At 44.7% G+C, this 27,342-nt stretch overlaps 1 protein-coding gene across 1 annotated transcript; it reads left to right on the plus strand.

The window, feature by feature from the left end:
* Positions 1–26,451, plus strand: LOC137485475 (ATP-binding cassette sub-family A member 9-like). The gene is made up of 37 exons (XM_068210013.1): positions 1–210; positions 425–583; positions 1,113–1,213; positions 1,752–1,975; positions 3,435–3,573; positions 4,006–4,191; positions 4,747–4,879; positions 5,275–5,440; positions 6,122–6,180; positions 7,135–7,245; positions 7,661–7,836; positions 8,150–8,269; positions 8,934–9,072; positions 9,630–9,720; positions 10,281–10,420; positions 10,884–11,003; positions 11,554–11,713; positions 11,957–12,123; positions 12,559–12,686; positions 13,464–13,601; positions 14,461–14,574; positions 15,080–15,250; positions 15,623–15,736; positions 15,930–16,037; positions 16,607–16,675; positions 17,218–17,309; positions 19,031–19,151; positions 19,842–19,956; positions 20,212–20,303; positions 21,080–21,243; positions 22,333–22,408; positions 22,903–22,997; positions 24,178–24,297; positions 25,496–25,636; positions 25,804–25,883; positions 25,976–26,031; positions 26,157–26,451. Exons 1-37 carry the CDS (start codon positions 141–143, stop codon positions 26,244–26,246), a joined length of 4,545 nt encoding a protein of 1,514 aa, XP_068066114.1. The 5' UTR covers positions 1–140; the 3' UTR covers positions 26,247–26,451.
* The last annotated feature ends 891 nt before the right edge of the window (positions 26,452–27,342 follow it).

Below are 27,342 nucleotides of genomic sequence, written 5' to 3' on the forward strand. Positions count from 1 at the left end.
AATGGGCGGCCTCGCTGGTTTTCCTCTACATCCTACACGACTCCGCGGCGCTGATCGTGTACTACCCCACCCAGGAGTTCCTCTACAAACCCCTGGGGCGCCTGGACGACCCTGCCTTCAATGCCTCGGGGGTGACCCTCATGTTCACCCCTGCAACCAGCACCACCAGGAGAATAATGGCAAAAGTGGCTGCCAGTTCATCACTGAGGGGTAAAAGCTCTTAAATCCATCTTCCTGCGGTGTCTGAAGTGGATCTGAACCACCCTCATGGTAGGGAGGGGCAAGAGCATTTGTCCCACGTGATTTTTGAGGGAAAAAATGGTGGTGATGCCCATTTTCATTGTTGTCTGAGTAATCAGAGGTTCAGCTGTTTTTTAATTTTTTTTTCCCTTTTTTCGATATTAATTATTTATTTTAATGGCAGGTGTAATAATAGAAGAGGTGGAAAATGAGGCAAAAATGGAAGAAAAAGGACTTTTGGAAGAGGAAACTATTGGTGTTGTTTTTAAGGATGACTTCTCCTACACTCTCAGATTTCAAGTGGGCAGCGCGGTGTTTCCAAATGAAGCCTTTGAGCACATAGGTAACAAAATAAATGAAACCCCAGGCTTTGGTTTTGCATTAAAAACCATTTAGCTGGATTTCTGTGCTGCTGTGCCACCCCAGAGGGATGGAGGCTGCATCTGCCAAATGGCTCCAGAAAGACATGAGTTAAAATTTGAGGGTTTGTGTCTGTAAAAGGAAAAAAATATCAGAGAAAAAAGCTGTAAGAACATAAATGTCACCCACAGTCAGAGAATCCCAGAATGGTTTGGGGTGGAAGGGAGCTCAGAGATTGTCCAGTGCCTTTTTGCCTCTCTCCCTTTTTGTACCTTAGCACATCAAATCATGTCTGGAAAATGAGCACTGTGTGTGCATTAATGTCCCTGGCCAGAGATTTAACACATTGAAAGATAAAAGGCTGAGTAAACCCCAATCTTGATTTCCTCACACTGAGGTAGAACTCATTTTCAACCCCACACGTCACGCACAAGTATTTATATGCACGTGTATATGGAAATGTACTAATTAATACTGATTAATTATGTTTTAAAAATTTGTTTCCCCAACAGAAACCTGCTGGGATTTTTCAGCAAAGCACTGCAAAGTTCCTCTGTACTGGTATGGGGGCTTCCTCTCTGTGCAGTCCAGCATTGATGCAGCAGTCATAGAAGTAAGTGTGCTCATGGTGGAATTTGCTGTTCTTCCCCCAGTTCTGTGTAAACTTACAACTGATTAAACCAAAAGTAGAGGGGAAAAGAACCCCCAAACACCAAGAAAACTACCAAGCCAGTTCATTTTTCCAGCCCTAAAAGTGTCCAAGGCCAAGCTGAACAGGGCTTGGAGCACCCTGGGGTAGTGGGAGGGGTCCCTGGCCATGGCAGGGGTGGAACAAGGGGCTCTTTAGGGTCTCTTCCATCCCAAACCATTCTGGGATTCTGATTTTCTGCAACTTCTTAAATAATTAGTGTAATTGAAAATGTAAAAGAATGACAGATCATCCTCATGGCTCGAGGCAGTGAATGGAGCAAGGATTTAATAGTGTTTATTGCAAGTCAGCACAAAAAGATACTAATTACTGGTTATTTGCTTGTAAACATAACCCTATTATTGACAAACGAATAATTTGAATGCTTGTAACCCCCTGTTTGTTCTGATGTCGGCTATTTCATTGCAAAAATGAAATTAACTAAATTTCTAATTTCCTTTAGATGAAAACCAACCACTCTGTGTGGAAAGAAATGAAGTCAATTACTGGAGTTCACCTGCAAACTGTGATGAAACCTCTGCTTAAACTGGATTACCTTTGGTTCATTATCTGTGCCATACTGAGCTACTGCCCATACATGCACTTTTTATCAATGAAAGTTCTCAAGGAGAAGAAGAAGCTGAAGATATTGATGAGAGCAATGGGTCTGCAAGATATTTCCTTCTGGTAAGCCTCAGAAATCAATGTGTAATTACAGGGATTATTTTATCAAGTGTATGGAGCAGCCTGGTCTCGTGGGAGGTGACCCTGCCCATGGCAGGTGTGGAATTAGGGGATTTTTGAGGTGTCTGAACCACTCTGGAGTTCTCTTTGCTCTGTTTCCAAGCCTGTTGCTCTGAGGCAGGGGTTTTTTTGTAGTCGTTTTGTCACTCTTCTCCTCCCCAAAGAAGAGGAGGAGCTCTCCTCGTGGAGCAGGGGTGTGTGCAGCAGAGTTTGGCTCCAGAAAATGGGTGGAACACGCAGAAAAAGCAAAGAAACAACAAATTCTGGAGAAACTCCTAAACGCTGAAGCAGAGGAGGGACACAGGGTCTATCCAAATAGGCTTCCTAACCCATCTGGGCATGAATATTTCACATCATTAGGAAAGCACATGGATAGAAGGTCCTGGCTGCAGATTCTCTGAGTCCCCTTGCTGCCATCACTGCGTCTGCAGAGATCTGGGCACGTGCCAGACCTGAATTTGTGGAAGAACTTTTTTCCTGAGCAGTAACCAAGCACTGAACAGGCTGCCTGTGGGAACCCAGGCCATCCCTCTGGCTGCCCTGGCTGTCTCGAGACCCTGGCAGGGGGCTCGGAGACCCTGGCATGAAGACAAAAACACCTGTGGCTTCGATTTTAGCTCATGGAAAAAGCTGCCAACTTTGTGTGAGGAATTACAAACACAAGGGTTTGAGTAGTGTGGTAGTTACCTTAACACAGGGTGAAAAAGTAGAATTTTGGGGTTTTTAGAATGGGGTTTGAGGGGACAAGATGGAGGGATTTGGGTGTGTCCTGACCTTCTTCTCCTTCTCCTTGTCCTCCATGTCTTGCTGTGATGGTGACACTTTTCTGTTGGTTTAAGGCACAGACACACTGTCCAACAGAAATGACAGATATTGGCACGTTATTGTAAACACAGCACACGGAGTTTTTGGGATAAAATGTGAACACCACCATGAGGACAGACAGAATGCCATGGCCGACCTGCTGGACAGAGCTCAGCAGGGCAGAGACAGAATGTGATAGATAAGGGGAAATAAACAACCTTGAGAAGCCGACCCTGCGCATTCCAACTCCTCCTTTGGCTGCACGGCTGGGAAACGAGGATTTTACACTCCCGGGGTCATCCCGACACCCAGACCCCGAGAGCTGCCCAGAGAGGGTGTGGAGTGTCCCTCACTGGAGATACTCCAGACCCACCTGGACACATTTCTGTACCATGTCCTCTGGGATGTCCCTCTTTGGGCAGACATCGCCACTCCGTGTCCCTTCCACACTGACCCTTCCTGTGCCTCTCTGCTATTTGCACCCGTCCAGTCTGGAAATGGCTGAAAATACAAAATATTGGAATTCATGCCAATTTGGCTATGTCATGACAAGTGTTGTCATGCTCAGGGACAGAAGTAACTGTGCCTTCCCTTGTAGGTTATCCTGGAGTTTGCTGTACTCCGTGTACGTCTCCATCACAGCCAGCCTGCTGACCTGGGTCACCCTGAGTGATGTTTTTTATCACAACAGATTTTTGGAAGTGTATTTTTTTTATTTCTTTTATGGCATGGCATCTGTAAGTTTATGTTTGTATCCTTCTATGATGCACCTTTTATTTCTTTTTTCCTAATTAAAATATCTGAATTAATGCAGAGTTCTTTAGGGCTGGAATTATATGAGAATATACCAAAAATACTGTGATTTATTGTTATTTTTCATAGGCTAGATTTTAGGTTATTTTTTGTATATTTTTTATACCACTCCCATTATAATTTAGGAGATTCTGACTTGAAATTAGAGTAAAGAGAGGCGCTAAAATGAGGCTGGGAGTGATTTGTCTGTTCTTATAAACCTGCCCTAAATCTCAGAGCTGTCTGCTAGACAAAGCCGTGTGCATCTGGAGAGAACAACTGCAACCCAGCTGGGTCTCTAATTTTGCTCCTGTTTTCATGTTGTTTTAATTGCAGCAGAAATGCATCCTGCTAACTACTGGTTTTCTCTGCTGCAGATTCACTTCACTTTCCTGCTCAGCTCGTTGCTAAAGCAGCCGAACATTTCCAGCTTTGTGGGATTTCTCCTTCACATCCTCTTAGGGGCACTGGGCTTTTTGACATTGTTTGAAAAACTGCCACGGGCTTTGGAATGGATTTTAAACCTCTTCAGTCCTTTTGCCTTCACAGCTGGCCTTGCAACGGTATGTCCATAATAAAACCAGTGCATCACAAAAGCTCAGCCCCCTAAAATTCTGCCAGAGAGCAGCAAAATCCACAATTTGCATCCCCAGAACAACCCAGTCACCCCACTCCGCTTTTCAAAAGAAAACTTGGCCCCAAAAAATCTTTAAAAAATATAAAAAATCTGTGCTAAATCGTGGCAAGGATGGTTGGACGCTCAACTGCATCACAAGTTTTACTGCAACAGATTAAAATCTCTATAAAATGAGCAGTGGGATGTGGCTGGTGGGTACCAGAGGCTGCAGGAACTGAGGGCTGGAAGTGCTGTCTTTGCAAACAGCACTCTGTAACTTCTGCATGGTCTGAAATTCAGCTTACTGAGGCATTTCTGGTGCTTGTGGTCAGAATAAACCCTTTGCCTCCTTAGAAACAGCGTCGTGGTCACGAGTGAATTGGTTTTGAGTGAAAATGGCTGTGATGACACAGCAGTAGCTAGCACGAAGTATTTCTGTCTGAAGGAAATGTTCCATCTGAATTTTGCTTCTTTTTCTTTTTTTTTTTTTTTCCTCCTCTAGATGGTAAAACTAGAAAAATATGGACAAGCATTTACCCCAGAGTTGTACCCTTTCTATAACCTGTACCTCATCCTGAGCCTTGACAGTGTCTTGTATTTCTTGCTGGCCATCTACTTTGATAAGGTTTTGCCTGGTGAGTGAAAATGTGAGGGGAAAAATAATGGAATTATTTCTTCTATAATTCCCTGCTTTGTAGAGAGAAAGTTACCAAAGGGGTGGTGGGAGGAGAGAAAACTGCAACCTTGCAGTGAGATCCTGCTCCGACAGCCCTGACCGCTGGGGTTGGAAGGTTGTTGTAGGACTTGTTCTGATTTTTTGGTACCAAAGAGGTTATAAATGGCTGTGATTATTCCCCACCTGCATTTACAGGTATGGACAATTTAAATTGCAGAGTTTATAAATTCTTTCACTCTTCTGCAAGTCCACATTCTGCACTACTAGAGGAGCGGTGGGTGGGCTGGGCATTTATTGGAGTTGACAGATGGAGGTTTTGGGGTTGATATTTCACCTTCTGTGCCTCTGATTCAGGCAAGTATGGGGTCCCACATCCTCCTGCCTTCTTCCTGAGACCCTCGTACTGGCTCAGGGGCAGCAGTGGGTACGTGGGGGTGAGGGCTGGCAGCAGCCACGACCCCGTTCTCGGCGGTGACACCGAGCCGATGCCAGCGGGCTTCGATGGCAAGGAAGCCATCAGGTAAGGAGCTCCTTTTGGCAATAAAATTCCAGCTCTGCATGGGTTGTTGGGCTCTGGAGAGTACAGCCACACTGCACTGGTGAGTGTGAGGCTGGCAGCTGACACTGTGGATGAGATTAATGCAAATGTGTGAAAGGCAGGGGTTGTTCAGTGTTTCGTCCTGCTCTAGAGCTGGATTTGAACATTTATGGATGTGGGACATCTTCCAGCTCCCTTCCCTGCATTTCCCTCTCAGCAGTGAGTCTGTTCCCCTTCCCCAGCATCTTCAAGCACAGAGTGTGCTGCAGAAAATGCTGCACTGTCCATCCTTGCAGGGCTGGGTGGGCTCGTGGCTGGTGCTGCCTTCTGGTTGTTACCAGGAAGCCAACAGAGATCTGCCATAATAACAGCTAGGTCATCACTCCTAATTAAATATCCACATTTATATCCTCCTCCTTCACTCACTAAAGGTTCCTCGAGTTTGGCTTTGAAACATTTTAAACAGCTTTTAAAAAAGCATAGGGCCCAATCCTGCTTTAAAGGCACCAGAAATGAATTACATCAAGTGATTCCTTCTGCAGGACCAGTTGGAGGAGGAGGCTGGGAAATATTCCCCCAAAAGTTTTCAAAGTTTAATTTGAGGCAGGGGAAACAGCCCCAAATTGTGATTCAATAAGTAATGGCTTGCTTACTTTTCTTTAGACTAAACAATATTAAAAAAATATACAAGAAGAACAACAAGAGCACCGAAGTTTTAAAGGGTAAGGAGAGGCTTTGTAATTCTTTTATTCGTTTTTCAATAGATAAGAACCCAAAGTGTTTGGAAATGCATTGGCTTTGCTGAATTCTGCCTCTGGGCCTGTTAAATTATGTTGTGCAATGGGTATTTCTGCTAGGGTAAATTACTGGCAAATTTCTACCAGGTCATTATCTCCCTGTTCCCTCCAGGAAAATCACTGTTTATTATTTTTTGCAACAGCAGAAATCTCCTTAAAAGCTGTGTTTTTGCAGTGATGAACCACTCTAGAAATCCCCTCTCAAACATCCCTTTCAAAATGTAGACTATTTTGGGCAAACTTGGGATTTTATGGCCAAATCTGCTGTCCCTGCCTGAGCTGTGTTCTCCAAGCACTTGCCAATGCAAATATTTGACACAGCCATAGTAAAGTCATGGGGTATTTGTTAAATGCCTTTGTTTAACAAGAACTCCAAGTGAAAATATCAAAAATGAAAAATACAAAAATATGAAAAATATCAGTATGGCCTCAAAGGTCTATGTTGAGTGGAAAAAATCAAACAAACCTGAACAACCCACAGAAAGGCAAAGTATTTTTTTAAAAAGAAAATGAGGGGGCAAAGTCTGGCTGCTTTGAAATATGTCTTGAAATCTCACATCTTGGAAAAGCTCTGGGCTCTCCTCTTCCTGAGGGCTCTTGTTGAGCCACACTAAAATAAAATGTTATGAACCTCATAGAAAACTGAAATCAAAATTCTTTAAATATTGAAGATAATGCATTTATTCCCTCAATTCAGTCAAGATATAATTCCTTACTAAGCTTAGGCCTAACTCCTGAAGAACCAACCTGTGCTTTTTGATCTGGTTTTGCCTCTCAGCTTCTAAAGAAATGTCATTTCTGTCACCTGTGGCAACAGCTACAGGTCCAAGTCGACTTCTCACACACTTCCATCCTACTGTTGTCCTGTTTATATTCCAGGTTTGTCCTTGAATATATATGAAGGCCAGATCACTGCCCTGCTGGGTCACAGTGGATCTGGGAAAACTGCTCTTTTAAACGTGCTCAGTGGATTTTCCAAGCCTTCAGCAGGTGAGATGATGGGCCTGGATGCTGAAGAGGAGGAGCTGTTGGTTTTTTTCAAGTGTAAGGGGGAAATATGCAAAAAATTTCCAAGTTTTCCCTCAGTCATTTGTGCTGGGTTGTTGTCAGTGCAGATTTCTCCTTCAGCATGAGCTTCAGGGATAATGGATCCCTCGTGTGTGCACCATGGTCATTTCTCCATCTGGATGAGCTGGTGCTTTCCCTGAGCTGCACACCTTTAGGAAATATGGTTTTATTTGTAAGGGAGGGTTTTGCTGCTCTGAAATATTTGTGAAAGGTATTAAATCTTTGGGCTATCCAGCTATTTTGTTTTTTTTTTGTTTTTGAATTTTTAATTTAACACTTGGGAAACATCCATGGTGCTGGAATTAATGTCAAGCGTTTCATTCACCCCCCTGTGCAGGTTCTGCAATGATCTACAACTACAATGCTTCTGAAATGTGGAATATGGAAGGAATGCAGGAAAAGATTGGGATTTGCCCCCAAATTAATTTGCATTTTGAAGCCTTAACGGTGAAGGAAAACCTGAGAATTTTTGCTCACATCAAGGGGATTCAGTGGAAGGAAGTAGATGAAGAGGTTGGTATGTGCTTCTCAGCCACTGACTTCTCTTTTATGATATCTTGGGCACTTTATGCTTTATTGATAAAAGATGATCACCTGCATCTTGTTCTGTGGAAATGAGAACAAACCTGATTTAGTGGCAAAGTGGTTTTCCAGTTCTTTCTTATCTTCATGTCATGAGTTAAAACTAAGACTTGTCTTATTTATCTCCAAGCAAAGCCACTCTGGGTAGGTAAGTTTGAAATCTTGAAGTTGTAATGTTTGTAGCCGTTTAGGAATTCAGACCAGTGCTTTGGAAATGTGACTCTTGTCTTCGTGTGTTCCCAAGGTGCAGAAAGTTCTCGTCATGATGGACCTCACCGATGTTCAGAATGTTTGTGCTGATGCCCTGAGTGGGGGACAAAAACGAAAATTGTCTCTTGGAATTGCAATTTTAGGAAATCCCCAGGTAGGGACTGGTTGTGTTTATGCACACACAGCATGTGTTGTTTTGGGACATAGCTTTGCATTTCGACTTGGCACAGAGACCGTTGTGCTTTTCCCCTGCCATTCCAGGTTAATAATTCACATACTGGAAGGATTGGGGAATCTGCTTCCATCAGAGCCACACTTTTAATTAGAAGGGTGGTAATACTGCAACAGGAGAAGGAGCAATAAAAACAAGCCATACTTGAGGGTGCATTCTCTTCTCTGAGCGAGACCATCAAAAGCATGAAACCAAGTGATGCAAGCATGGGGCTGAGCCACGTGAACACAGCTGGTGTTGTAGTTGAGACAGTCACAATGCAAAGCAGCACACTCCATTTTCAGAAGGCTTAAAACCTGTTTTTATTCCAGCATGCATGCTTTTTATACATTTTTACAAAACTCATAAGTTTACACTTATTGGTCATGAGGGACAAACAAAGTGCTCATTGGAACAGACAGCTGCAGGTTTCTCTTCTTTATCCTTCTTTCTTTCTTGGTTTCTGTGTCAACGACCTTGGTAGAAAATTCTTCCAGAGGTAAATGTGGATCCTCTTATCAAACTCCTCTCTGGCTCACATGAGTTGCTGTAAAACCTCTCCCACAGGCTGCGGTATGGGGAGCTCTGAGCTCGTTGTCCTTTGCAGGTGCTGCTCCTGGACGAGCCCACGGCGGGGCTGGATCCCTGCTCCAGGCACCATGTCTGGAGCCTGCTGCGGGAGCGCCGCGCCGGGCGTGTGACGCTCGTCGCCACCCAGTCCATGGAGGAGGCAGACACTCAGGCTGGTGAGCCCAGACTGGCACCTTGGGGGTGCACACCAGGGGTTTCCAGGGCACAGCCCACGTGTGAGTCCCACTGTGGCACGGCTGGTGTTTGCTGGACATGTTTTGTCTGACAGTGACCACCCAAGCCGAGCTGGGCAAAGGTTAAAACTGGGCTGATGTGTCCCTCCAAGGCTTTGCTCATGCTCCTCTCCAGGATAAAGCAGTCTTCTTCAGGATAAAGCACTTCCACCTTATCTGGGTTTGTCTCTGTGTCAGTAAAACTTGGTTTATTTTCCTGGATTTCACTTGCCACTATTCCCATTTCCATATTATTTCTGTGCTGCGTGGGAAATTCTCCACAAGCCCACAAGAATGCAGAACTGAAAGAATTAACCATGATGTTGAGGAGAAAGGCATTGGTTTAAAATTTTTTTAAAAAAAGACCTTCAGGGCTGGCCTGGCTTTACTCCTCTCAATTTATTATTAAAAAGTCTGCTGAGTTGAGAAGGAGCAGAGTGAGGTCAGTCTGCTGCACTCTTGTAAATCCCCCTAAATCCTTTGCATTCCCTCCTCCTTAGATCGGAAAGCTTTCCTCTCCTGTGGGAGATTACAGAGTGTTGGCTCATCTCTCTACTTGAAGAGAAAGTGGGGAATTGGCTATCACTTAAGGTAAAACCTTTTGTTTTGGTCATCACTCTTTTTGTGAAAAGCTTCTCATTCTCATCTTTTCTTGTAGAATCTGTGTTTCTGTAGAGTTTATCTAGACAGTAATAGAAATCCTGACAATTCATTTTAGAAGACCTTTGAGACTGCCAAAATTTCCCTGCTTTGGACAGCAAGCTGCCTTTCTTTGGAACCCAACCCTGAAAGCTCTGAGCACGCAGCTAAAATGACTTTGCAGCTGAAAGGGGACCAGTGTGAGGTGATCCGTGGTGCCAGAGTGACGTACGATGGCTTTGATGCAAAGTTCTTTTTCTTAGGAGTTTGATTCCCGAGTTCTTGGTTTAGCAGCATTGTCCAGGATCATAATTCTTAACCTCAACCATTTTGTGCATGCATGGCAGAAACAGGGGCACTGCAGATGGCTGTAAGAATTCCCACCGAAGTTCTGCCCAGTTTTGGAGGTTTCCCTATGGAAGAATCGCCACTGGCTCCGTCCTCCAACCAGATGAGGCACATATATTTTATTTCTTATTTAACATAATAACAATGTTTTTTTTTTTAAACAGGATGCACATAAATGATCTGTGTGACCCAGAGCTTGTGTCATCCATGGTCAGACAGCACATTCCTGATGCTGTGCTCAAGGGACAGAAGAGGGATGAGCTGTGTTTTAGGCTGCCTCTGGAAAACACTGACAGCTTCCCAGGTAAGAAACCTGTCCCTGTGCCAGGGTTTTAAAGGGAAACTGCTGGTGGGAAAAGCAGAAATCAAAGTTACTGTGAAGGGAATAATTATATTCCTTGGACCATAATGTGTGGTATTAGGAAGCTGCATAAATATCAGTTTTACAGAAAGCCTTCAGTGCACATGCTAATATTAATAATGAAGATGAAAAAAAGAAAATCCACCAGCTAATCTACAAACTAAAATCCCCTGACCCTCTTCTGTTTTCAGGATGGTCCATGTAAACCAAAACCACTAGAATTTTCCACTAGTTACCTCTAAAGAACAAAATAAATTTGTGATGACTTTTAGGTCACGGGGATTAACGATGTGAATGCTGGAACATCCAGTGTTAATTGGCTGAGTTTGTTAATTAACATTGGCTGAGTTTGTGCTCAGCACTGGCCGTGGTGCCTGGGCTGAGTCTGGCTGTTTCTCTCGTGCAGATCTGTTCAGCCACCTCGAGAGCAGCCTCTTGCAGGGGGTTGTTAATTACGAGGTGACCAGGACAACCCTGGAAGACGTTTTCCTGAAGCTGCAGGGCGAGGAAGCCATCGATCCCGAAGGTAAAGCCTTGACTCCCTTTGGAAGCATGCATCCTCAAAGTTCCATCTAAACGTGTGTTTTAATTGAATATCTCATAAATTTCTGCTAAATGTGAATATTGATAGGCCTAGAGTGGCAGTTGTATCCCACTTACCTTCAGTGAGGAACATCATTTTGGAGAAGCCCAAATTATTCTGTCTTGGCTTCCCAAAGGGTTTCAAGCGTGAGAATTAAGGCTTGTGTTGAAAAGGGTATTTATTTGCCTTTGAAGGGTTGTCCAGCCCAGACCAGGAGATGGGAAGGGATAAAGTTTGCAGAAGGCACTTCCCAAGGCCAGTGAAGATCTTGGATGTGTTGCTACACCAGCCAGTCTGAATTCACCAATATAAATTCTGTTCTGGATGAATTATGGCCCTTTTTCTCTGCCCTTCTAACTCTTCTCTCTTAAAAAAAAATTAAAAAATCAAAGTGTCCCTCAGTTCAGAGCAGAAGATCCTTGATGATTGTTTGGGATTAGAAGGTATCCTTGGAAGGCTCTTTGTGGCTAATGCCATTTCATGGTGAACACAGGAGAGGGAGACTTCGAGGAGAGGGACCAGAACCTCCCATGGTTCTCCAAGCAGGGGATCCTGGCCATGAGTGGGATGATGCTCTGGAGGCAGCAGGTGTGTGCTGTGCTGAGAGTTCGCCTGCTCAGACTGAAGCACGAAGGAAAATTCTTCAGGGGCATGTAAGTACAGACGTTCCCACCTGCCCTGCAGCCCTGGATTAGCTGAGGGAATGCTTAAATACTGCTGGAGATGTTTGGAACCAGAGAATTAGGTGAAAAATGTTTCAAAGCTGCAAAAATAGGGGCAGTCTGGACTTAGCAGGACACTCTGGCTTGCTTAAGTTTTAAATTTCCCCATAAATCACACAATTACTTACTGGTGGATTTCCCCTGGCCTCACTTATGGTCTGTTTTTCCATCTAGATTGCTGTTATTTGGAATATTTATCCTTCCACCACTGATGGTTTTAATGATGTTTCATATGTGGCACAACTCCAGCAGCTGGGAAATCACATCTAGCCCATATTTTCTTCCCACAAAAGAGAAAATTCAAAATAGGTCTACAAACCTCCTCATCTTCAATGACACAGGTGAGGAACAACATGTGACGCTAACTCACTTTCTGCATTAATGTGAATTTTATTATAATTGACAGAGCAACCTTGCAAATGCCACAAATTTATAAAGGAGTGTGCAATGAGAGGTGTTTTCTTTTGAGCAAAAGCAAATGCAGTTCTAGTGATGATATGGATGATATGTAAAAGAGTAATGAACCAGGCAAGTTAAAAAAAAAAAAAAGAAGTAAATAAACTAAGTTTATTTACTAGAAACATATATTTTCTTTAACCAGTTTAAATAAATAGCAAATATATAGGAAGTATGTGTTTGCTTAGAATCTCAATATTTGGGTTTTTTTAACATAACTCTACTTTGCAAGTAGGAACTTGTTTATATGAAACTGTTTCTATTTAAAGAAAAAAAAATCCCTCTAATGACTCGAATTTCTGTCCTTGACTTGATTTCAGGATCAGAAATCGAGGATTTCATTGCTGCTTTGAAAACTCAAAACATAACCCCAGAAATAACTCCGGGAAAAAACATCACAAGCCTTCCAGATTATAATGGAGCTATAAAAATATCCCTGGAAGGCAAGGTGAGGGATATTTTGTTTTCCTTCTTTCATCCTGAAGATCAACAGCATTTCCTGAGAAGTATTTAAATGAGAGAAATAAACACACCAGAAAAGGGAGAATGTTTTTTTGGCATAATAAAGAGTTTCAGTAGTGCTGCTCACACCTCTCAGGGACATGAAGGCCTTTTGTTTTGACGTTTGCCTGGATCAGGAATGGTGTCACCAGCAGGAGCAGGGAGGTCATTCTCCCCCTGTACTCGGCACTGGTGAGGCCACACCTTGAGTGCTGTGTCCAGTTCTGGCCCCTCAGTTTGGGAAGGACGTTGAGATGCTTGAGCGCGTCCAGAGGAGGCAACGAGGCTGGAGAGGGGCTGGGAACACAAGCCCTGTGAGGAACGTTTGAAGGAGCTGGGGTTGTTCAGCCTGGAGAAGAGGAGGCTCAGAGGTGACCTCATTGCTCTCCACAACTCCCTGAAGGGAGGCTGTAGACAGGTGGGGTCGGTCTCTTCCACCGGGCAGCACTGACAGAACAAGAGGACACAGCCTCCAGCTACATCAGGGAAGGTACAGGTTGGATATTAGGAAAAAAATTTCACCGAAAGAATAATAAAGTACTGGAATTGACTTCCCAGGGAGGTGGTGGAGTCACCATGTCTGGATGTGTTTAAAAAAAGGCTGGACATGGCACTCGGTGCTGTAGTCTAGTTGAGGTTTTAGGGCACAGGTTGGACTTGATGATCTTAGAGGTCTCTTCCAACCTCATCATTCTGTGATTCTGTGATTCTGTGACATCTTCAGAGCCGCCAGTTCACAGTCATGTGCAGCCCAGAACCCATCAACTGCTTCCCTGTGCTCGTGAACATCCTCAGCAACACCTTCCTGAGGCTCTTCAATTCCACCGCGCGCTTCCGCGTCTGGAGCGAGCTCTTCTACACGGTGAGAGCCCTGCCCTGCTGGGCCAGAATCAGCTGGGACAGCTGAAGAGATGAGGACTGCACATCTTGGGGGGCTGGGGGAGCAGGTTCCAAGGGTTGAGGCCAGTGGTCCCACTGCTGGTGGTTCCTGGGGGTGTTTAATGATGATTTTTCCCTGTGGTGTCCAAGGGTTCTGCGGGGTTTCGGTACTATAAGAAGTTTGTGCTGTTTGGAGAGAATTGGGATTGTTCTTGGAGAAGAGAATTTTCAGGGTGATCTAATTCCAGTCCCTGATGGAAAGATGGAGAGAGACTGTTTACAAGGGCCTGGAGTGACAGGCCAAAGGGGAATGGCTTCCCCCTGAGCCAGATTGGTTTAGGTTGGATATTAGGAGGAAGTTGTTCCCTGGGAGGGTGGGCAGGCCCTGGCACAGGGTGCCCAGAGCAGCTGTGGCTGCCCCTGGATTCCTGGAAGTGTCCAAGGCCAGGTTGGATGGGGCTTGGAGCCACCTGGAATAGTGGAAGGTGTCCTTGCCCATGGCAGGGGTGGAATGAGATGATTGAAAAGTTCCTTTCCAACCAGGCCATGCTGATGAACATGGTGGGAATACAACAGTGATCTTTGCAAACCCTACCTTTCCTCAGCAACAAAAAGTTGGTCTCCATCCTCAACAATTTACAATAATCCAAATTATTTCTGAAAATTCTAGGATGATAAATGTCATTATTTTGTTCTTTTTTCCTTGCTTTCTTTTCTTAAACACCACTGACTTACCATTTGTGCTTTTGCTCACTGGTGTGTTCAACATTCTCATGAGCATCGAGACAGCCAGATTTTCCCTGGGCAGCATCACTCATGGATGGCTGAATTTCTCCCCACAGGGAGAAAACCCAGAGCTGAAGAACTACATTTTTTTTGGCTTATTCACCTACCTGCTGGTTTTGGCTGCTGGTTTGCCTCCTCTCTTTGCAATGAGCAGCATGGAGGATTACAAGGTAAAGAGCCTAAGGAGTGAATGCAATGCAAAATGTCTGGAGGCCACCAGTGGGAGGCCCTGGCACAGGGTCCCCAGAGAAGCTGTGGCTGCCCCTGGATCCCTGGAAGTGCCCAAGGCCAGGCTGGACAGAGCTTGGAGCACGCTGGGATAGTGGAAGGTGTCCCTGCCCATGGCATGGATGATCTTTAAGGTCCCTTCCAACCCAAATAATTCCATGATTCTGTGGTTTCTAGGTAGGATGATAGAAGAAAATCAGTCAGATTAGCACCAAAGTGCACTTCTCTGCATCCCAGGGAACCAGCTGGGGCTCACAATAATGTGGATGTTAATAAAGCTTTTGAGATCTGAATGATTTAATTCTTTTTCCTTTTAGGAATGACGTGGTTTTAAAAAATGGTTGAATTAAGAATTGGAAAGGAGAGGGAGGGAGGAGCAAGGGAATAGAGAAGGAGCAGGAATGATGTTTTAGACTCTCCCTTTTCTAATTTTTGTCATTTTTGCAGCTCCAGGCTCGCTCCCAGCTGCGGCTCGCAGGGCTCTTCCCCTCGGCCTACTGGTGTGGGCAGGCTCTGGTGGACATCCCCTTCTTCTGGAGCCTCATGTGCCTCATGTTCGGGCTCCTGGTGCTCTTCACCCGCATCTGCCCCTTGGAGACTCGCGCTGTGCTGACCCTGGTGAGCTCTGGGCAAAATGGATGAATGGGAATAACTCCCTTCCCTCATTGCACAGCAGGATTTGGCTTCAGGGAAGGTATAGGTTGGATATTAGGAAAAAAATTTCACCTAAAGGATAATTAAGTACTGGAATTATCTTCCCAGGGAGGTGGTGGAATCACCATCTCTGGATGTGTTTAAAAAAAGGCTGGACATGGCACTCGGTGCTGTAGTCTAATTGAGGTGTTAGGGCACAGGTTGGACTTGATGATCTTAGAGGTCTCTTCCAACCTCATCATTCTGTGATTCTGTGATTTGCAATGGGCTTCTCTGAGCAGGTTGTCATACATCCACAGGCACCTCCTTGTCACTGATGTCTCTCTCTCTCTCCAGCTCATTTGCATCTTTGGTTATGGAATATCTCTTACCCTCTTCGTTTATTTAATGGCCTTCAAATTTCGCATGGGGCGAAGCAATCGTTACATTTGGTCTTTAATCTTCATTTTGGTAAGTGAGGAGCACCTTCACTCTGAAGTGTTTGATTTACACACCTTGCCACTTGGGGCTTTATTTCAGATTTACATCAATAAATTTCAATTTATATCAATATTCAGCAGAATAACCTGAATCACTGACAAATATACTGGTTTTTTAGCAACAATACATCAATATTGGAAATAGTTTTTCTGCTTTGTTCCAGGTGAACTATGCTGCTTTTATGAACAGTGACCATCATGAAGTATTTTACTACATCTGTATGCTGATTCCTATGTTTCCACCTGTGGGCTGGATCATGTTCTCTGGACTAGTAAGCAAAACACATCCTACTAAATTCAGTATTTACCCTAATGGTGCAAACTGGCAAAGCAAGAGGCACTTCCCAAATTCCCAGTCAAAAAGAGAGAGAGTGGGAAAAGAAAACAGAAGAGAAGTTCCAGGCTGTTAAGTGAGAGAAGAGGCCAAAATTTGACCTGTTAATCTTTAGTTTGATTGGATATTTTTGGTTTGTTTAGTTACTAAGAGCTGTTACAGTGGCTGTATTTTGGCAGCAAGGGTGGCATGGGAGGGGAAAGTGGTGGAGTGGGAAAACCAGGCAGGAGGAAGAGAGCTGGGAGAAGGCCAAAGTCCTGGGAAGAGAGAAGCAGTGATGGAAAAGGTCAACTTAACCTGACTGATTTGAGGCCTCTGAATTTCTGTAGCCAAGGAAGCCACAATCCATCGAGGCAGTAAGAACCAAAGACAAAATGCAGATCAAAGCTCCTTTATTCCATCCTGAAGAAAAGCTAAACATCCCTACCCACCACACTCGCTCTGACCCTGCCCTGAGACACACGGTGCTGAGGAGTTTTCTAATTGACTGATCTCCTTTTCTTCCAGAATTTCCTCGTGTACCATGATTACACCATTTTTGAGACATGGAATTACGTCTACATGCCTGTCTTTGCAGTAAGAAGGGACTTGGAGATGGTTGCTTGGGCAGGGATGACTGTCACTGATGCAGTGGGCTTGTAAACTCTCCCCATAAAAAAAGGATGGGTTTTGTAGTCAAAATTTCTCATTAAGTGTTGGAAGGAGAAGCAAATTCCAATAAATCCTGGGTTTGTGCCTGATGTGGCCGTTGGATGCTGCAAAAATTGGGCAGGGGCTTTAAGTGGAGCTCATGTAGAAGGCAGAGATATTATTAATAAACTGATCATGCCAATGCTGCTTCCACAAAAGGATGAGAGGATCTCCCATCCCATGGGATGTCTGTTGGGGTGCAGGTCGATTATCTGGGCTAGAGCTGCTGTAAGAAATCAAGGCTTTTGCAAATAATCTGCATATCAGAGAGGAATGTCTGCAAAGCATCAGTTTAGCTCCTTGCCCCTGTAGACCCTTTCAACAGCTGAAATTAATGAGATAGGTTACTGCATCCCTTTATAATTAAAATTAACGGGGAGTGTTGTTACCTTGTCTCCACACAAACCTGATGAGTGTCTGGTTTTCAGCCGTACATCCACTGTGTGATTTTCGCTTTCCTCCTGCGCTGTTTGGAGATGAGATATGGAGAAGCAGTTCCAGGATTTGATCCCATCTTCAGGTGTGTCCCAGGGATTCCTTGTGAGCCACAGCTATCCCAGGGTGGGCTTGGAGCTGCACAGCCTCCTGACAGCAGGAGGGAAAAACGTGTTATGTGAAAAATGTTTGTCAGCAAGTGGGTAAAGCTAGTATTTTTAATTTTTTTCTATGTTCTTGAGAGGATAAAAATTGTGATTTCAGCTTTTTTTTTAAGGTTCATTGCTGAGATTTCAGGACATTTCCCTACAGGGGGTAAATTATAGTTCCAAATTGAAACAGAAAAAATTTAACTCTTTTTCAGAGGTGTCAGTATTGCTCCAAATAGGATGGACACTTTCCCTAAATCTTCATCAGGTCGAGGTTGTCTAAGTGCTCCCTGCTTAACTGTCACAAATAACAAGGGACCTGAGTCACATGGGAGAAGATTTATAAAAAGTATTTAATTACCAAACATTACCAAGTGTGGGGGTTAATGCCCAAATTGGTTTGCAAACCTGCTGTGTGTATTTGAATTCTCCTTGACCAGATGATTGGCATGTCTGGAGCAGGGAACCAGTCAGTAATTAAAGATGAAGGAAAAGCTTAAGCTGGCCTTTATTTTCTCAGCCATGCAAGTGAATTTTAGCTTTCCCTCCCCAGGAATAAATACTTGAGCAAACAGCACCTGGGGAACAGCTCAGTGATCCTTGTGTGTCCCTTCCAACTCTGAGCCTCTGAGCTCCCCAAGGGCAAATAAATTTTGGGTTTTGTTGGCACTGCCAACGAAATAAATTTAAGGGATCACGCTTTAAGTGTGAGCCCTGCAATAAATTTAAAACGTGGCAGCACTAAAAGTGTGACCCTCAGTTAACACATTTTACTGCCCCAGAGGTTTGGGGCTTATCAAAAACACTTATCTGGCAAAATCTGGGCCTGGAAGGTGCAATTTCACAGGTCCCTTTCTAATGTTTGTGTCATCAGCTTCAACCTCAGCTGGCAAAAAAGTATTAAATTAAAAAAAAAAAAATAGGGGATTTGATGCTTTGAGGCAATTTTATTTATTTCCTTCCTGCCACTGTGGTGGGTAGTTCAGGCCCCAGTCTGTGCACTGGGAGATAAATTTGAAAATATTATACTTATTTCTAGATATAAATATGCATTTGTGTCCTCTCTAATTATACTGGGGAAAACTTATAAATGCGAACCTTTTTTGGAAGTGATTCCTCTGTGGGAAAAGGATTTGTAGAAAATTATAAAAATTTGACAGAAAGCTCACATAGGCTCACATAAGCTCATATCTGTGTGTAAACTTTGAGATAAGAAATATTGACTTAGAAATGTTATAGAATAGGATAGACATTGTTGAGAGAGAAATGGAAGTAGAAATGTGTTTTAAAAGATGGTTTTGCAAACAAGACTAGATACTTTAGAGAAATAGATTTGTGAAAGATGCATTGTAGTAGGATTCACGAGAGGTAATTTTAGATGATTAGACATGATGTTAAGACATTTATAATACGCGGCTGCTCAACCTGGGATGCAACAATAATATAGTGTGGTCAAAGCTGATAGGTTAAGAAATGCTTATAGTGTATTGTAATTAGGAAATTGTTGGCTTCTGATTGTGATGGTGTGAATTATAACACCTGCATTGTCTCACCCTACTCATGAGACTGAAAATGGAATAAAAGTTTTCAAAAGGCTTCTCAGTTACCCCAGCTCTGGGTCAGAAAAGGGCTTAGTCTGACACTCCTGCACTTGTAGGATGCAGCAGAGAAGAGAGGTCCCGCAGCAGAACAAGGAGCAGGCTGGAGAGGAGCCCCCCGAGGTGCAGGCGGAGCGGGACAGGGTGCGGAGCGCGCTGGCCTCGCTGCAGCAGGAGGAGGTGAGGCCAAACCCAGCCCTCTGCACTGCTTTGCTTTCCATTCTCCATCTGTCCCCGCAGGCCCCCAGCTGGGGAATAATTAGCATTGACTCCATGATTGCAGAAGGCTGATCAATTGCTTTATTATATCATCTTATACTATATTATACTAATTAACAAACTCAGTAACCCTTCCAGCCAGTCCAATACAGCTTTGGATTGGTCAATCCATCCAAACACCATCCAGTGTCCAATTAAGAAACCACCCTTTGGTAAACAAATCTCCATGACACATTCAACACATGCACAACAGCAGGTGCAACAAGTGGAGATAAGAATTGTTTCTCATTCTTTCTCTGATTTTCTCACAGCCTGGGAAAGTCTGTGCCTGCTCTCTGTGGCCAGAGAGCTGCTGCCACATCCATCATTTTCATTCTCTCATCTGCCTCTGCTTTCTTAGTTCATGCACTCAGATCTGATGTGATCTCACCGTGCAGCCCACGGTCACCCTGGCACCATAAGGACTTTAGCTGGCCCCATTATTTTTATTCCCATCCTGCATATTTTCCTGTTTTGGGGTTTTTTTCCCTGTTTCATGGCTTATTAATGTAGAAATTTTCTCTTTTTCAAATCCTGCTTAATGGTAAGAACAGATCAGCTGTCTCATGGGGTAGGAGGAGAATTTTTTTTTTCCTCTCTGTCTCTTCACAGGACCTGGTTGTTGTCAACAGTTTGCGCAAGGAATACGAAGTCAGGACAGCCACTTCCATCTTTAAGAAAAAGAAGAAACTTGCTGTCAAAAATCTCTCTTTTGGTGTTAAAAAAGGTTCAAGTACTTTTCTGCACTCCCTATAAAATAACTGACTAAAACCTAAAGGGAAGGCCTCGTTTGGAGGCAATATTTTTGTTAGAATTTTCTTGTGGGCATTGAGACCTGACACTCCGGGCTCCTGCCTTCAAAGTTTTAATTTATGGGGATAAAACAACCCTTTCTCTTACTGTACTTTTAAATATTACATAGAATACAGGGGAGAAGTCATATTACCAATAAATATTATTAACAGTTGTATATTTGTTCCAGGAGAAGTCTTAGGTCTGTTAGGGCCCAACGGAGCTGGGAAAAGCACAACTCTGAACATGATTTCTGGAGGTGTAGCAGTGACTGCTGGGGAGGTAGGTGGCTTCTTGGAGCAGCTGCAGAGATGACCTTGATGCCTTTAAAAATTAAGGATGTGATAAGGCAAGCCAGCAAAATCTTCCTACAATCAGGGGATTTATGGATGTTTATGTAAAATTTATGTGTCCTGGATATTTACAGAGCTGAGAAAAAGTGTTGATTTATGCCAAGCATAAGTTCTAGTGTTCATCAAAGTCAGTGTTACAGATTTAAGAGTTTGAGCAACAGGAAATCTTCAGCTGGCATTGGAAACCCATTGTGAAATGTCTAAAGCCCTGTAAGAATTGTTGACATCTAAAAAAAACCCAAAAATAACACTCTCCATAAACAGCCTTGCAAAACCAGGAAATTGAAAACGCATGTGAGCAGCGTTGGGCCAGTAACAACCCATCATTAATTACATGCAGAATGATTAATGGCATGTGCTGGGGGAGGGGAAATGCCATTGCTCTTACAGATTTTGGACTGAAGGTTGGAAATAGGAAAGTATTACTAGGAAAAGACTGGCTGATGTTGGTAATATTACCCAAAGTGAAAAGGCAGATGGAGCAGGATCACCCTGCTCACGGAGCCGCACAGTGACCACTCACAAGTGGCTACTGACCACACAACTGCTTGCCTTGGCCAGTTGGATGGGGCTTGGGGCAACCTGGGCTGGTGGAAGATGTCCCTGCCCGTTGTAGGGGTGGGAGGGGATGAGCTCTAAGGTACCCCCCAGCCAAAGCACCCTGTGACTGTGTGACCCCACAACTGCAGAGCTGTGTCTGTGCAGGTGCTGCTCGGGGGCCGGGATGGAGCCCCCCCCTGCCCGGGGGCCCTGGGCTGGTGCCCACAGCAGGACCCGCTCTGGCCACACCTGACAGTGCTGCAGCACCTGGAGGCCTTCACTGCCATCAGGGGAATGAGGGAAGAAGATGCTGCTCTTGCCATCAGCTGGTAGGAAGCCAAATTATCTCATCTGTTGGTTCTCCCTCCCTCCAGAGGCAGGGAGCTTTCCAGCCTATCACTGTCGCCGCTAGAAATGAAGGGATGGGACTATTTTCAAGCTAAGAACAATTTATTGCTCAGATAAAGATCAATCTCAGAGGCTGTGAGATTTTACAGGAGCAAGCAGTTGGCCATAGCTCAAGAGCAGTCACAAGTTCTTTTTTACAAGGCAATACAGAACTTTCTAACCCAATAGACAGTTGCCACAGGGTTTATTTTGTTTTTCTCACCTACCACCCTTACTTACTTCTGCTGCACTGTGGATACTTTTGTCCAGTGGCTTCTGTCTCGTTTGCACACATATGCTTCTGTTATAACTTCTAAACTCCTAGCTACTCTGTTCAACCACACCCTTACATTATAAACCCTTCACCCTCTTATCAATACAGTTTCTCACTTACTTAAGGCATATTCTCACCTACAACTATAGAAATACAAGTTTATGATTTCTTTCTTCTTAGAAGAAGCTTAGATTGATGTAAAAATACAATACACAGATATTAAGCAGAAAAATCATCTTCTAAGGCTGTAGATCAAATCCTTCAGTGTCTGTGGAAGTTTCTGTTTTTCTGATTCCTACACCAGCCCAATCACTCTGTGATTTTATTGGGTGGGGAAGGGTTTCTCTGTTAACAAAACTGGCTCATGTGGTTAAGAGACAGCATCTTCAATGCCTCTCACCTAAGAGAGGTGGCTTCTCCTGATGAGGTCTGCTATTTTATACTGTTCTCAGTCCCTTGCCAATGAAGACTGTAGCCCAAGTTTACCTGGGAAAATTCAGAAAAAAAAAATCAAACTTGTCTCAGTTCACGGCTAGTTGCATGAGTAAATCACTTCTCTAATTAGCTACACTTCCTGCCTTGAATTTCTGCAAAAATTCCTCAATTTAACATCCAAGTTAGGAGCAAAATCCCCAGGTAACACAAGGTGATGGATATCAGCCCAGACATGTCAGTGTCTGGTTCCTCAGCCCCCCTGGCTGCAGAGGTTGCACACCAAGATGGTCATTTGGGGCTTTTCCCTTTCCATTGCCCACAGCATAGGAAGGTCCTTGGATCTCCTGAAGCATTTCAAGACCCCAGCAAGAAGTTTATCTGCTGGAGAAGCCAGAAAGGTACGTGTTGGATTTGTCTTCCCTACTTAACCAAACCCTGCTTGCTCCTTCTTGGACATGGTGCAGAGGAAACCTTCAGCTGAGTGAGTTCCTGGCATCATTCATTTTCATCAATACCTTTTGAATCCATCCTGACAGGATTCGCTCCGTCCTCCTCACCCTCTTTTCCCATTCCTCTGCACAGTGTTTTCAATAAGTGCTAACCACAAATTGGATTTACAATCACCTCTTCACGCCCCACCACCTACATCTGCCAGTAAATGGGATGGAAACCACTTTCACATCTTGGGCAGGCTCAGGAGGTCTGGGGAAATCTGATTTTGAGAGATTAAAACGTTAACTGAGAACACCTGAAGTGGGATTTCTTTTTAAATCCCTTTTCCTTTTGTACTTTGCAATCAAGAGCTTCAGCTTCGAAAAATTCACGGGGATTAAGGTGCACCAGTTTTGCAGGTAAATAAAGGAGCCCTGACCTGATGTTGTTCCCATTCCAGCTGTCATTTGCCCTGAGCATCCTGGGAGGCCCAGCAGTGATGCTTTGGGATGAGCCCTCCGTGAGTGTGGACCCCAAAGGGCAGCGCCGCATGTGGTGAGCAGCCCTGGCCTGGCAGAAATGGGAATCTGGGACGGGTTTAACAGGATGGGCCTCACCCTCCCCATTGCAGGAACTCTTGGGCAGGCAGAGGTGACAGTGTAGATCTGTCTTTTCCCTTTTTCCTAATGCCCAGGGGATGGGGAGAGCTTGCTGGGCTCCTCACTCAGCTGGCAGAAAGCCCTGTAACGTAATGGTCATTAATACACCCCAAAAAATGACCCCATAAAGGTCATTAATACAGCCCAAATAATCTCAGTAGGCACCAGCTGAATCCATGCATTTGGTACAAAAGACACAAATTGCTGTTTTCTTCAGAGCAAGAGAAAAATTTGTAGGAAGTCTTCCCTTTAGTCATTCAGGGCTGGTGTTTGCTTTAGCTTTTCATCACCAGTTTACAGCATCAGTGTAAAATTTGGAGGGACGCTGACATGACAAATTACAGCACAGCAGTGGCATCCAGGTCATCTTTAAACAAGAAAACTGAAGTCTTTCAAACAGTTTTCTGCTTTTTGATAACTTTAAAAAGTTGTTTCTAGGGAAGGAAACATAGAACAGTGTTGGAGTCCTGGATGCTGAGAATTTTAAACTTTCTGTGCTGAATGGCACAGACCCACAAGAAAATACTATATTTGACCTGAGGCCATGGAGAAGTCTTCCAAAATTGATTGATAGCACTGGGATTATGGGTGTGTAGTTTGATTAGGAGTGTGTGATATCACAGGGTGGAAAACTTGGAGTTAAAGGTTTTAGAATATAGTAATATATATAGAGCAAGATGGAGGTTTTAGGGTAGAGGCTGCTCCTTCTTCTTCCTTCTTCTTCACAGGTTTGGGTGGTGCTTTGTAGTTGGACAGAAAAGTCCACATTGCAGACTTTGAGTGATTAGTTATTGGGTTAAAAGTGAAAATAATTTAGGTGTCATTTCCTAATTGGATAGTTTGGCCTTAAAAGACCTTGTATAGAAAGATAGTTAGCCACTTTGTAGCTTGTCAGTAGAACAAGCTGTACAACTCATGACTTGTAATATAGAGAAGAAATTATAAACATCCAACCCTGAACACAAAATACCATCTCTAGCGCTTCAATCCCAACCTCGGCAGAGGTAGGGAGCTGGCAGACCAGGAGATTTCCTGTGGCTATTCCCAGGAAGTGACTGTGATCCCTCTGTTCCCAGGAAGATGATTGAGGCCTCCATGAAGAGCAAGGAGAGGGCAGCCATCCTCTGCACGCAGTCCCTGGAGGAGGCGGCGGCGATGTGTGACCGCGTGGCCATCCTGGTGTCCGGCCGGCTCCGGTGGGCACCGCGAGCTGGGGGTTTAGTCTGGGGGTTGGGGTTAGTTTGGGGTTAGTTTGGGGTTAGTTTGGGTTAGTTGGGGTTAGTTTGGGGTTAGTTTGGGTTAGTTTGGGTTAGTTGGGGTTAGTTTGGGGTTAGTTTGGGGTTAGTTTGGGGTTAGTTTGGGGTTACTTTGGGGTTAGTTTGGGGTTAGTTTGGGTTAGTTTGGGTTAGTTTGGGTTAGTTTGGGGTTAGTTGAGGTTAGTTGGAGTTAGTTGGGGTTAGTTTGGGGTTAGTTGGGGTTAGTTGGGGTTAGTTTGGGGTTAGTTTGGGGTTAGTTTGGGGTTAGTTGGGGTTAGTTTGGGGTTAGTTTGGGGTTAGTTGGGGTTAGTTTGGGGTTAGTTTGGGTTAGTTTGGGGTTAGTTTGGGGTTAGTTTGGGGTTAGTTTGGGTTAGTTGGGGTTAGTTTGGGGTTAGTTTGGGGTTAGTTTGGGTTAGTTTGGGGTTAGTTTGGGGTTAGTTTGGGTTAGTTTGGGGTTACTTTGGGGTTAGTTGGAGTTAGTTGGGGTTAGTTTGGGGTTACTTTGGGGTTAGTTTGGGTTAGTTTGGGGTTAGTTGGGGTTAGTTTGGGTTAGTTTGGGTTAGTTTGGGGTTAGTTTGGGGTTAGTTTGGGGTTAGTTTGGGTTAGTTGGGGTTAGTTTGGGGTTAGTTTGGGGTTAGTTTGGGTTAGTTTGGGGTTAGTTTGGGGTTAGTTGGGGTTAGTTTGGGGTTACTTTGGGGTTAGTTGGAGTTAGTTGGGGTTAGTTTGGGGTTACTTTGGGGTTAGTTTGGGTTAGTTTGGGGTTAGTTGGGGTTAGTTTGGGTTAGTTTGGGTTAGTTTGGGGTTAGTTTGGGGTTAGTTTGGGGTTAGTTGAGGTTAGTTTGGGGTTAGTTGAGGTTAGTTGGAGTTAGTTGGGGTTAGTTTGGGGTTAGTTGAGGTTAGTTGGAGTTAGTTGGGGTTAGTTTGGGGTTAGTTGGGGTTAGTTGGGGTTTTTTCAATTCTTAATCTAATGGGAAATACTGGTTTGGATGCTCCCACTTGTGTAACAATCAGTTTTGTGAGGTAGCACGGTTTGAAGAGTTGATGAATAAGAGGACGTACAGCTACTCCTCAGCTCCCTCAAGCCACTGATTTATTTGCTGGTTATGGTGGTTTCAGCAATGTTTTCCCCCCTCTGCAGGTACATCGGTTCCCTTGAGGATCTCAAAAGTAAGTTTGGCACAAGTTACCATCTAGAACTCAAAATGACAGACGCGGGGCAAAGCAATGCTCTCCACACCGAAATCCTGAACCTCTTCCCCCATGCAGCTCGGCAGGAAAGGTCAGTGTCCATGGGCTGCCCACAGCCTGGATTTGCGTTGGGATGCTCTCTGCCTCCTACTGACCTTGCTCAGTGATTTACCTGGAGCACAGTTATCCTACCAACCTTCCCCAAACTGCAATGTTGACTCACAAATTAAGAATTCATTTTTTTTATTACTTTTTCAGGACGTCTTCCATGCTCACCTACAAGATTCCAGTGGCAGATGCACTACCTCTGTCCAGGTCTTTCTCCCAGCTAGAAGCAGGTAAAAGGAAACAATCGGTTAAATAAAGAAATCACTTTCAAATGGTTGATGTGGATTTGGTTTTTAAGGATGCTTTCTTCATCCCTCTGCAGCTAAACGGAATTTCAAGCTTGAGGAGTACAGCTTGTCACTGAACACTTTGTACCAGGTAGGCTGATGCAGGAGCTCCAGGTTGGGAACTGCCTGTGAAAAAGGAAGAAATAACCTGTGACCAGCACAAATACAGCCAGTCCATGGCAATGATGGGGTGCTTTCCACTGTGTCCCACTGCAGGTGTTCGTAGACCTCACCAGGGATGCAGAGGAACACGACCTGGAGGTGGCATCCAACGGGGCTGTGGAGCAGAGACCCCTTCACCCCTGAGTCTTGGAGCCACAGTGGAAAATATTCCATGTATTTCAGCAGTGTCACTGCATCTCATCAGTGTCACTGGGAGCTGGGATCAGCTGCAGCCCCAGCACTTGGTGACCCACATCACAGCACGCACAGCCCTGCAGGTGTTCTGCCTCAAAAAAAAAAAAAAAAAAAGATATTATTTTAATAAATAAAGCCTTTATCCTTTGACACATCGATGCCTGACACTCACCTGTGTCCCTGCTCTCAGACTGGCTCATGGAAATTTGAATTCCTGAGCCTGAGGCCATGAGGGAGGCTGTGGCTGGGAAAGGGGACTCAGTCCCTGGGGAGAACCAGGAGCAAACCCCAGGAAGGCTCTGACACCTCGCTCATCCATGGCAAGAGGACACCGGGTCTCTGCCTTGTCAGCCCTGAGACTCACCCTCTGGCTGGTGAGATGTGGCCATCAGAGCTGCTGATTCCTGGGAGGGAGGGGCACAGGGCTGTATTTTGAGCCAAAAAACTGCTCTTGCTGTGAGTTCCAGCTCAGGCCAACTTGGCCCATCTCATCCCCACCACTGGGGCCAGGGACAGAGGAAAGGACTCAGCAGTGGCTGGATAAATGTAGTGAAAACTGGCAGCTCTTGTATCATCATCTATACAACACAGTTATTAATTAGAGTCAAAATAAGGTGTGCTTTGACCCAAAATAGTGCTGAAGAAGGACAGCAGGCTGAGCCTTGCTTTGGTCATTGGGAGGAGAGGGGGGCTCCTCACCAGCACCCTCCCCTCTGTGGGTCCCTGGGAGGGATGGGGCAATTGATGGGGACCTGGGGGCAAGCACCATCACCCTGACCCTGTCTGAGCAGGTCAGCATCTCCTCTTGGATTATCTGCCTGCCAGGGCTAGAGTTAAAAAGTAAATTTTAAAAAATGAACTAAATAAAACAGGAACTCCCTGCATTTAAGTGTTTCCCCCTGTGCCCTCTTCTTCTGTCCCCCAGCACCCTCTGGCAAAGGCTGGGGACCCACTGGAGGCCAGAGGCAGTGCCATCCCATGGGATGGACACAAGACCCTCACCATGCCCTGGTTGGTGTGGATGATGCTGGGGGTGCGGGCAGGG

This window comes from Anomalospiza imberbis, chromosome 19 (genome assembly GCF_031753505.1).
Source record: "Anomalospiza imberbis isolate Cuckoo-Finch-1a 21T00152 chromosome 19, ASM3175350v1, whole genome shotgun sequence".
NCBI classification, from domain to species: Eukaryota; Metazoa; Chordata; class Aves; order Passeriformes; family Viduidae; genus Anomalospiza; species Anomalospiza imberbis.

Coding starts and splice junctions, on each gene's coding strand:
- LOC137485475 (XM_068210013.1), top strand. CDS start 141: ATGTTCACCCCTGCAACCAGCACCACCAGGAGAATAATGGCAAAAGTG. Junction 8,270..8,933: donor CAATTTTAGGAAATCCCCAG/GTAGGGACTGGT, acceptor TGTCCTTTGCAG/GTGCTGCTCCTGGACGAGCC. Junction 26,032..26,156: donor CACTGAACACTTTGTACCAG/GTAGGCTGATGC, acceptor GTCCCACTGCAG/GTGTTCGTAGACCTCACCAG.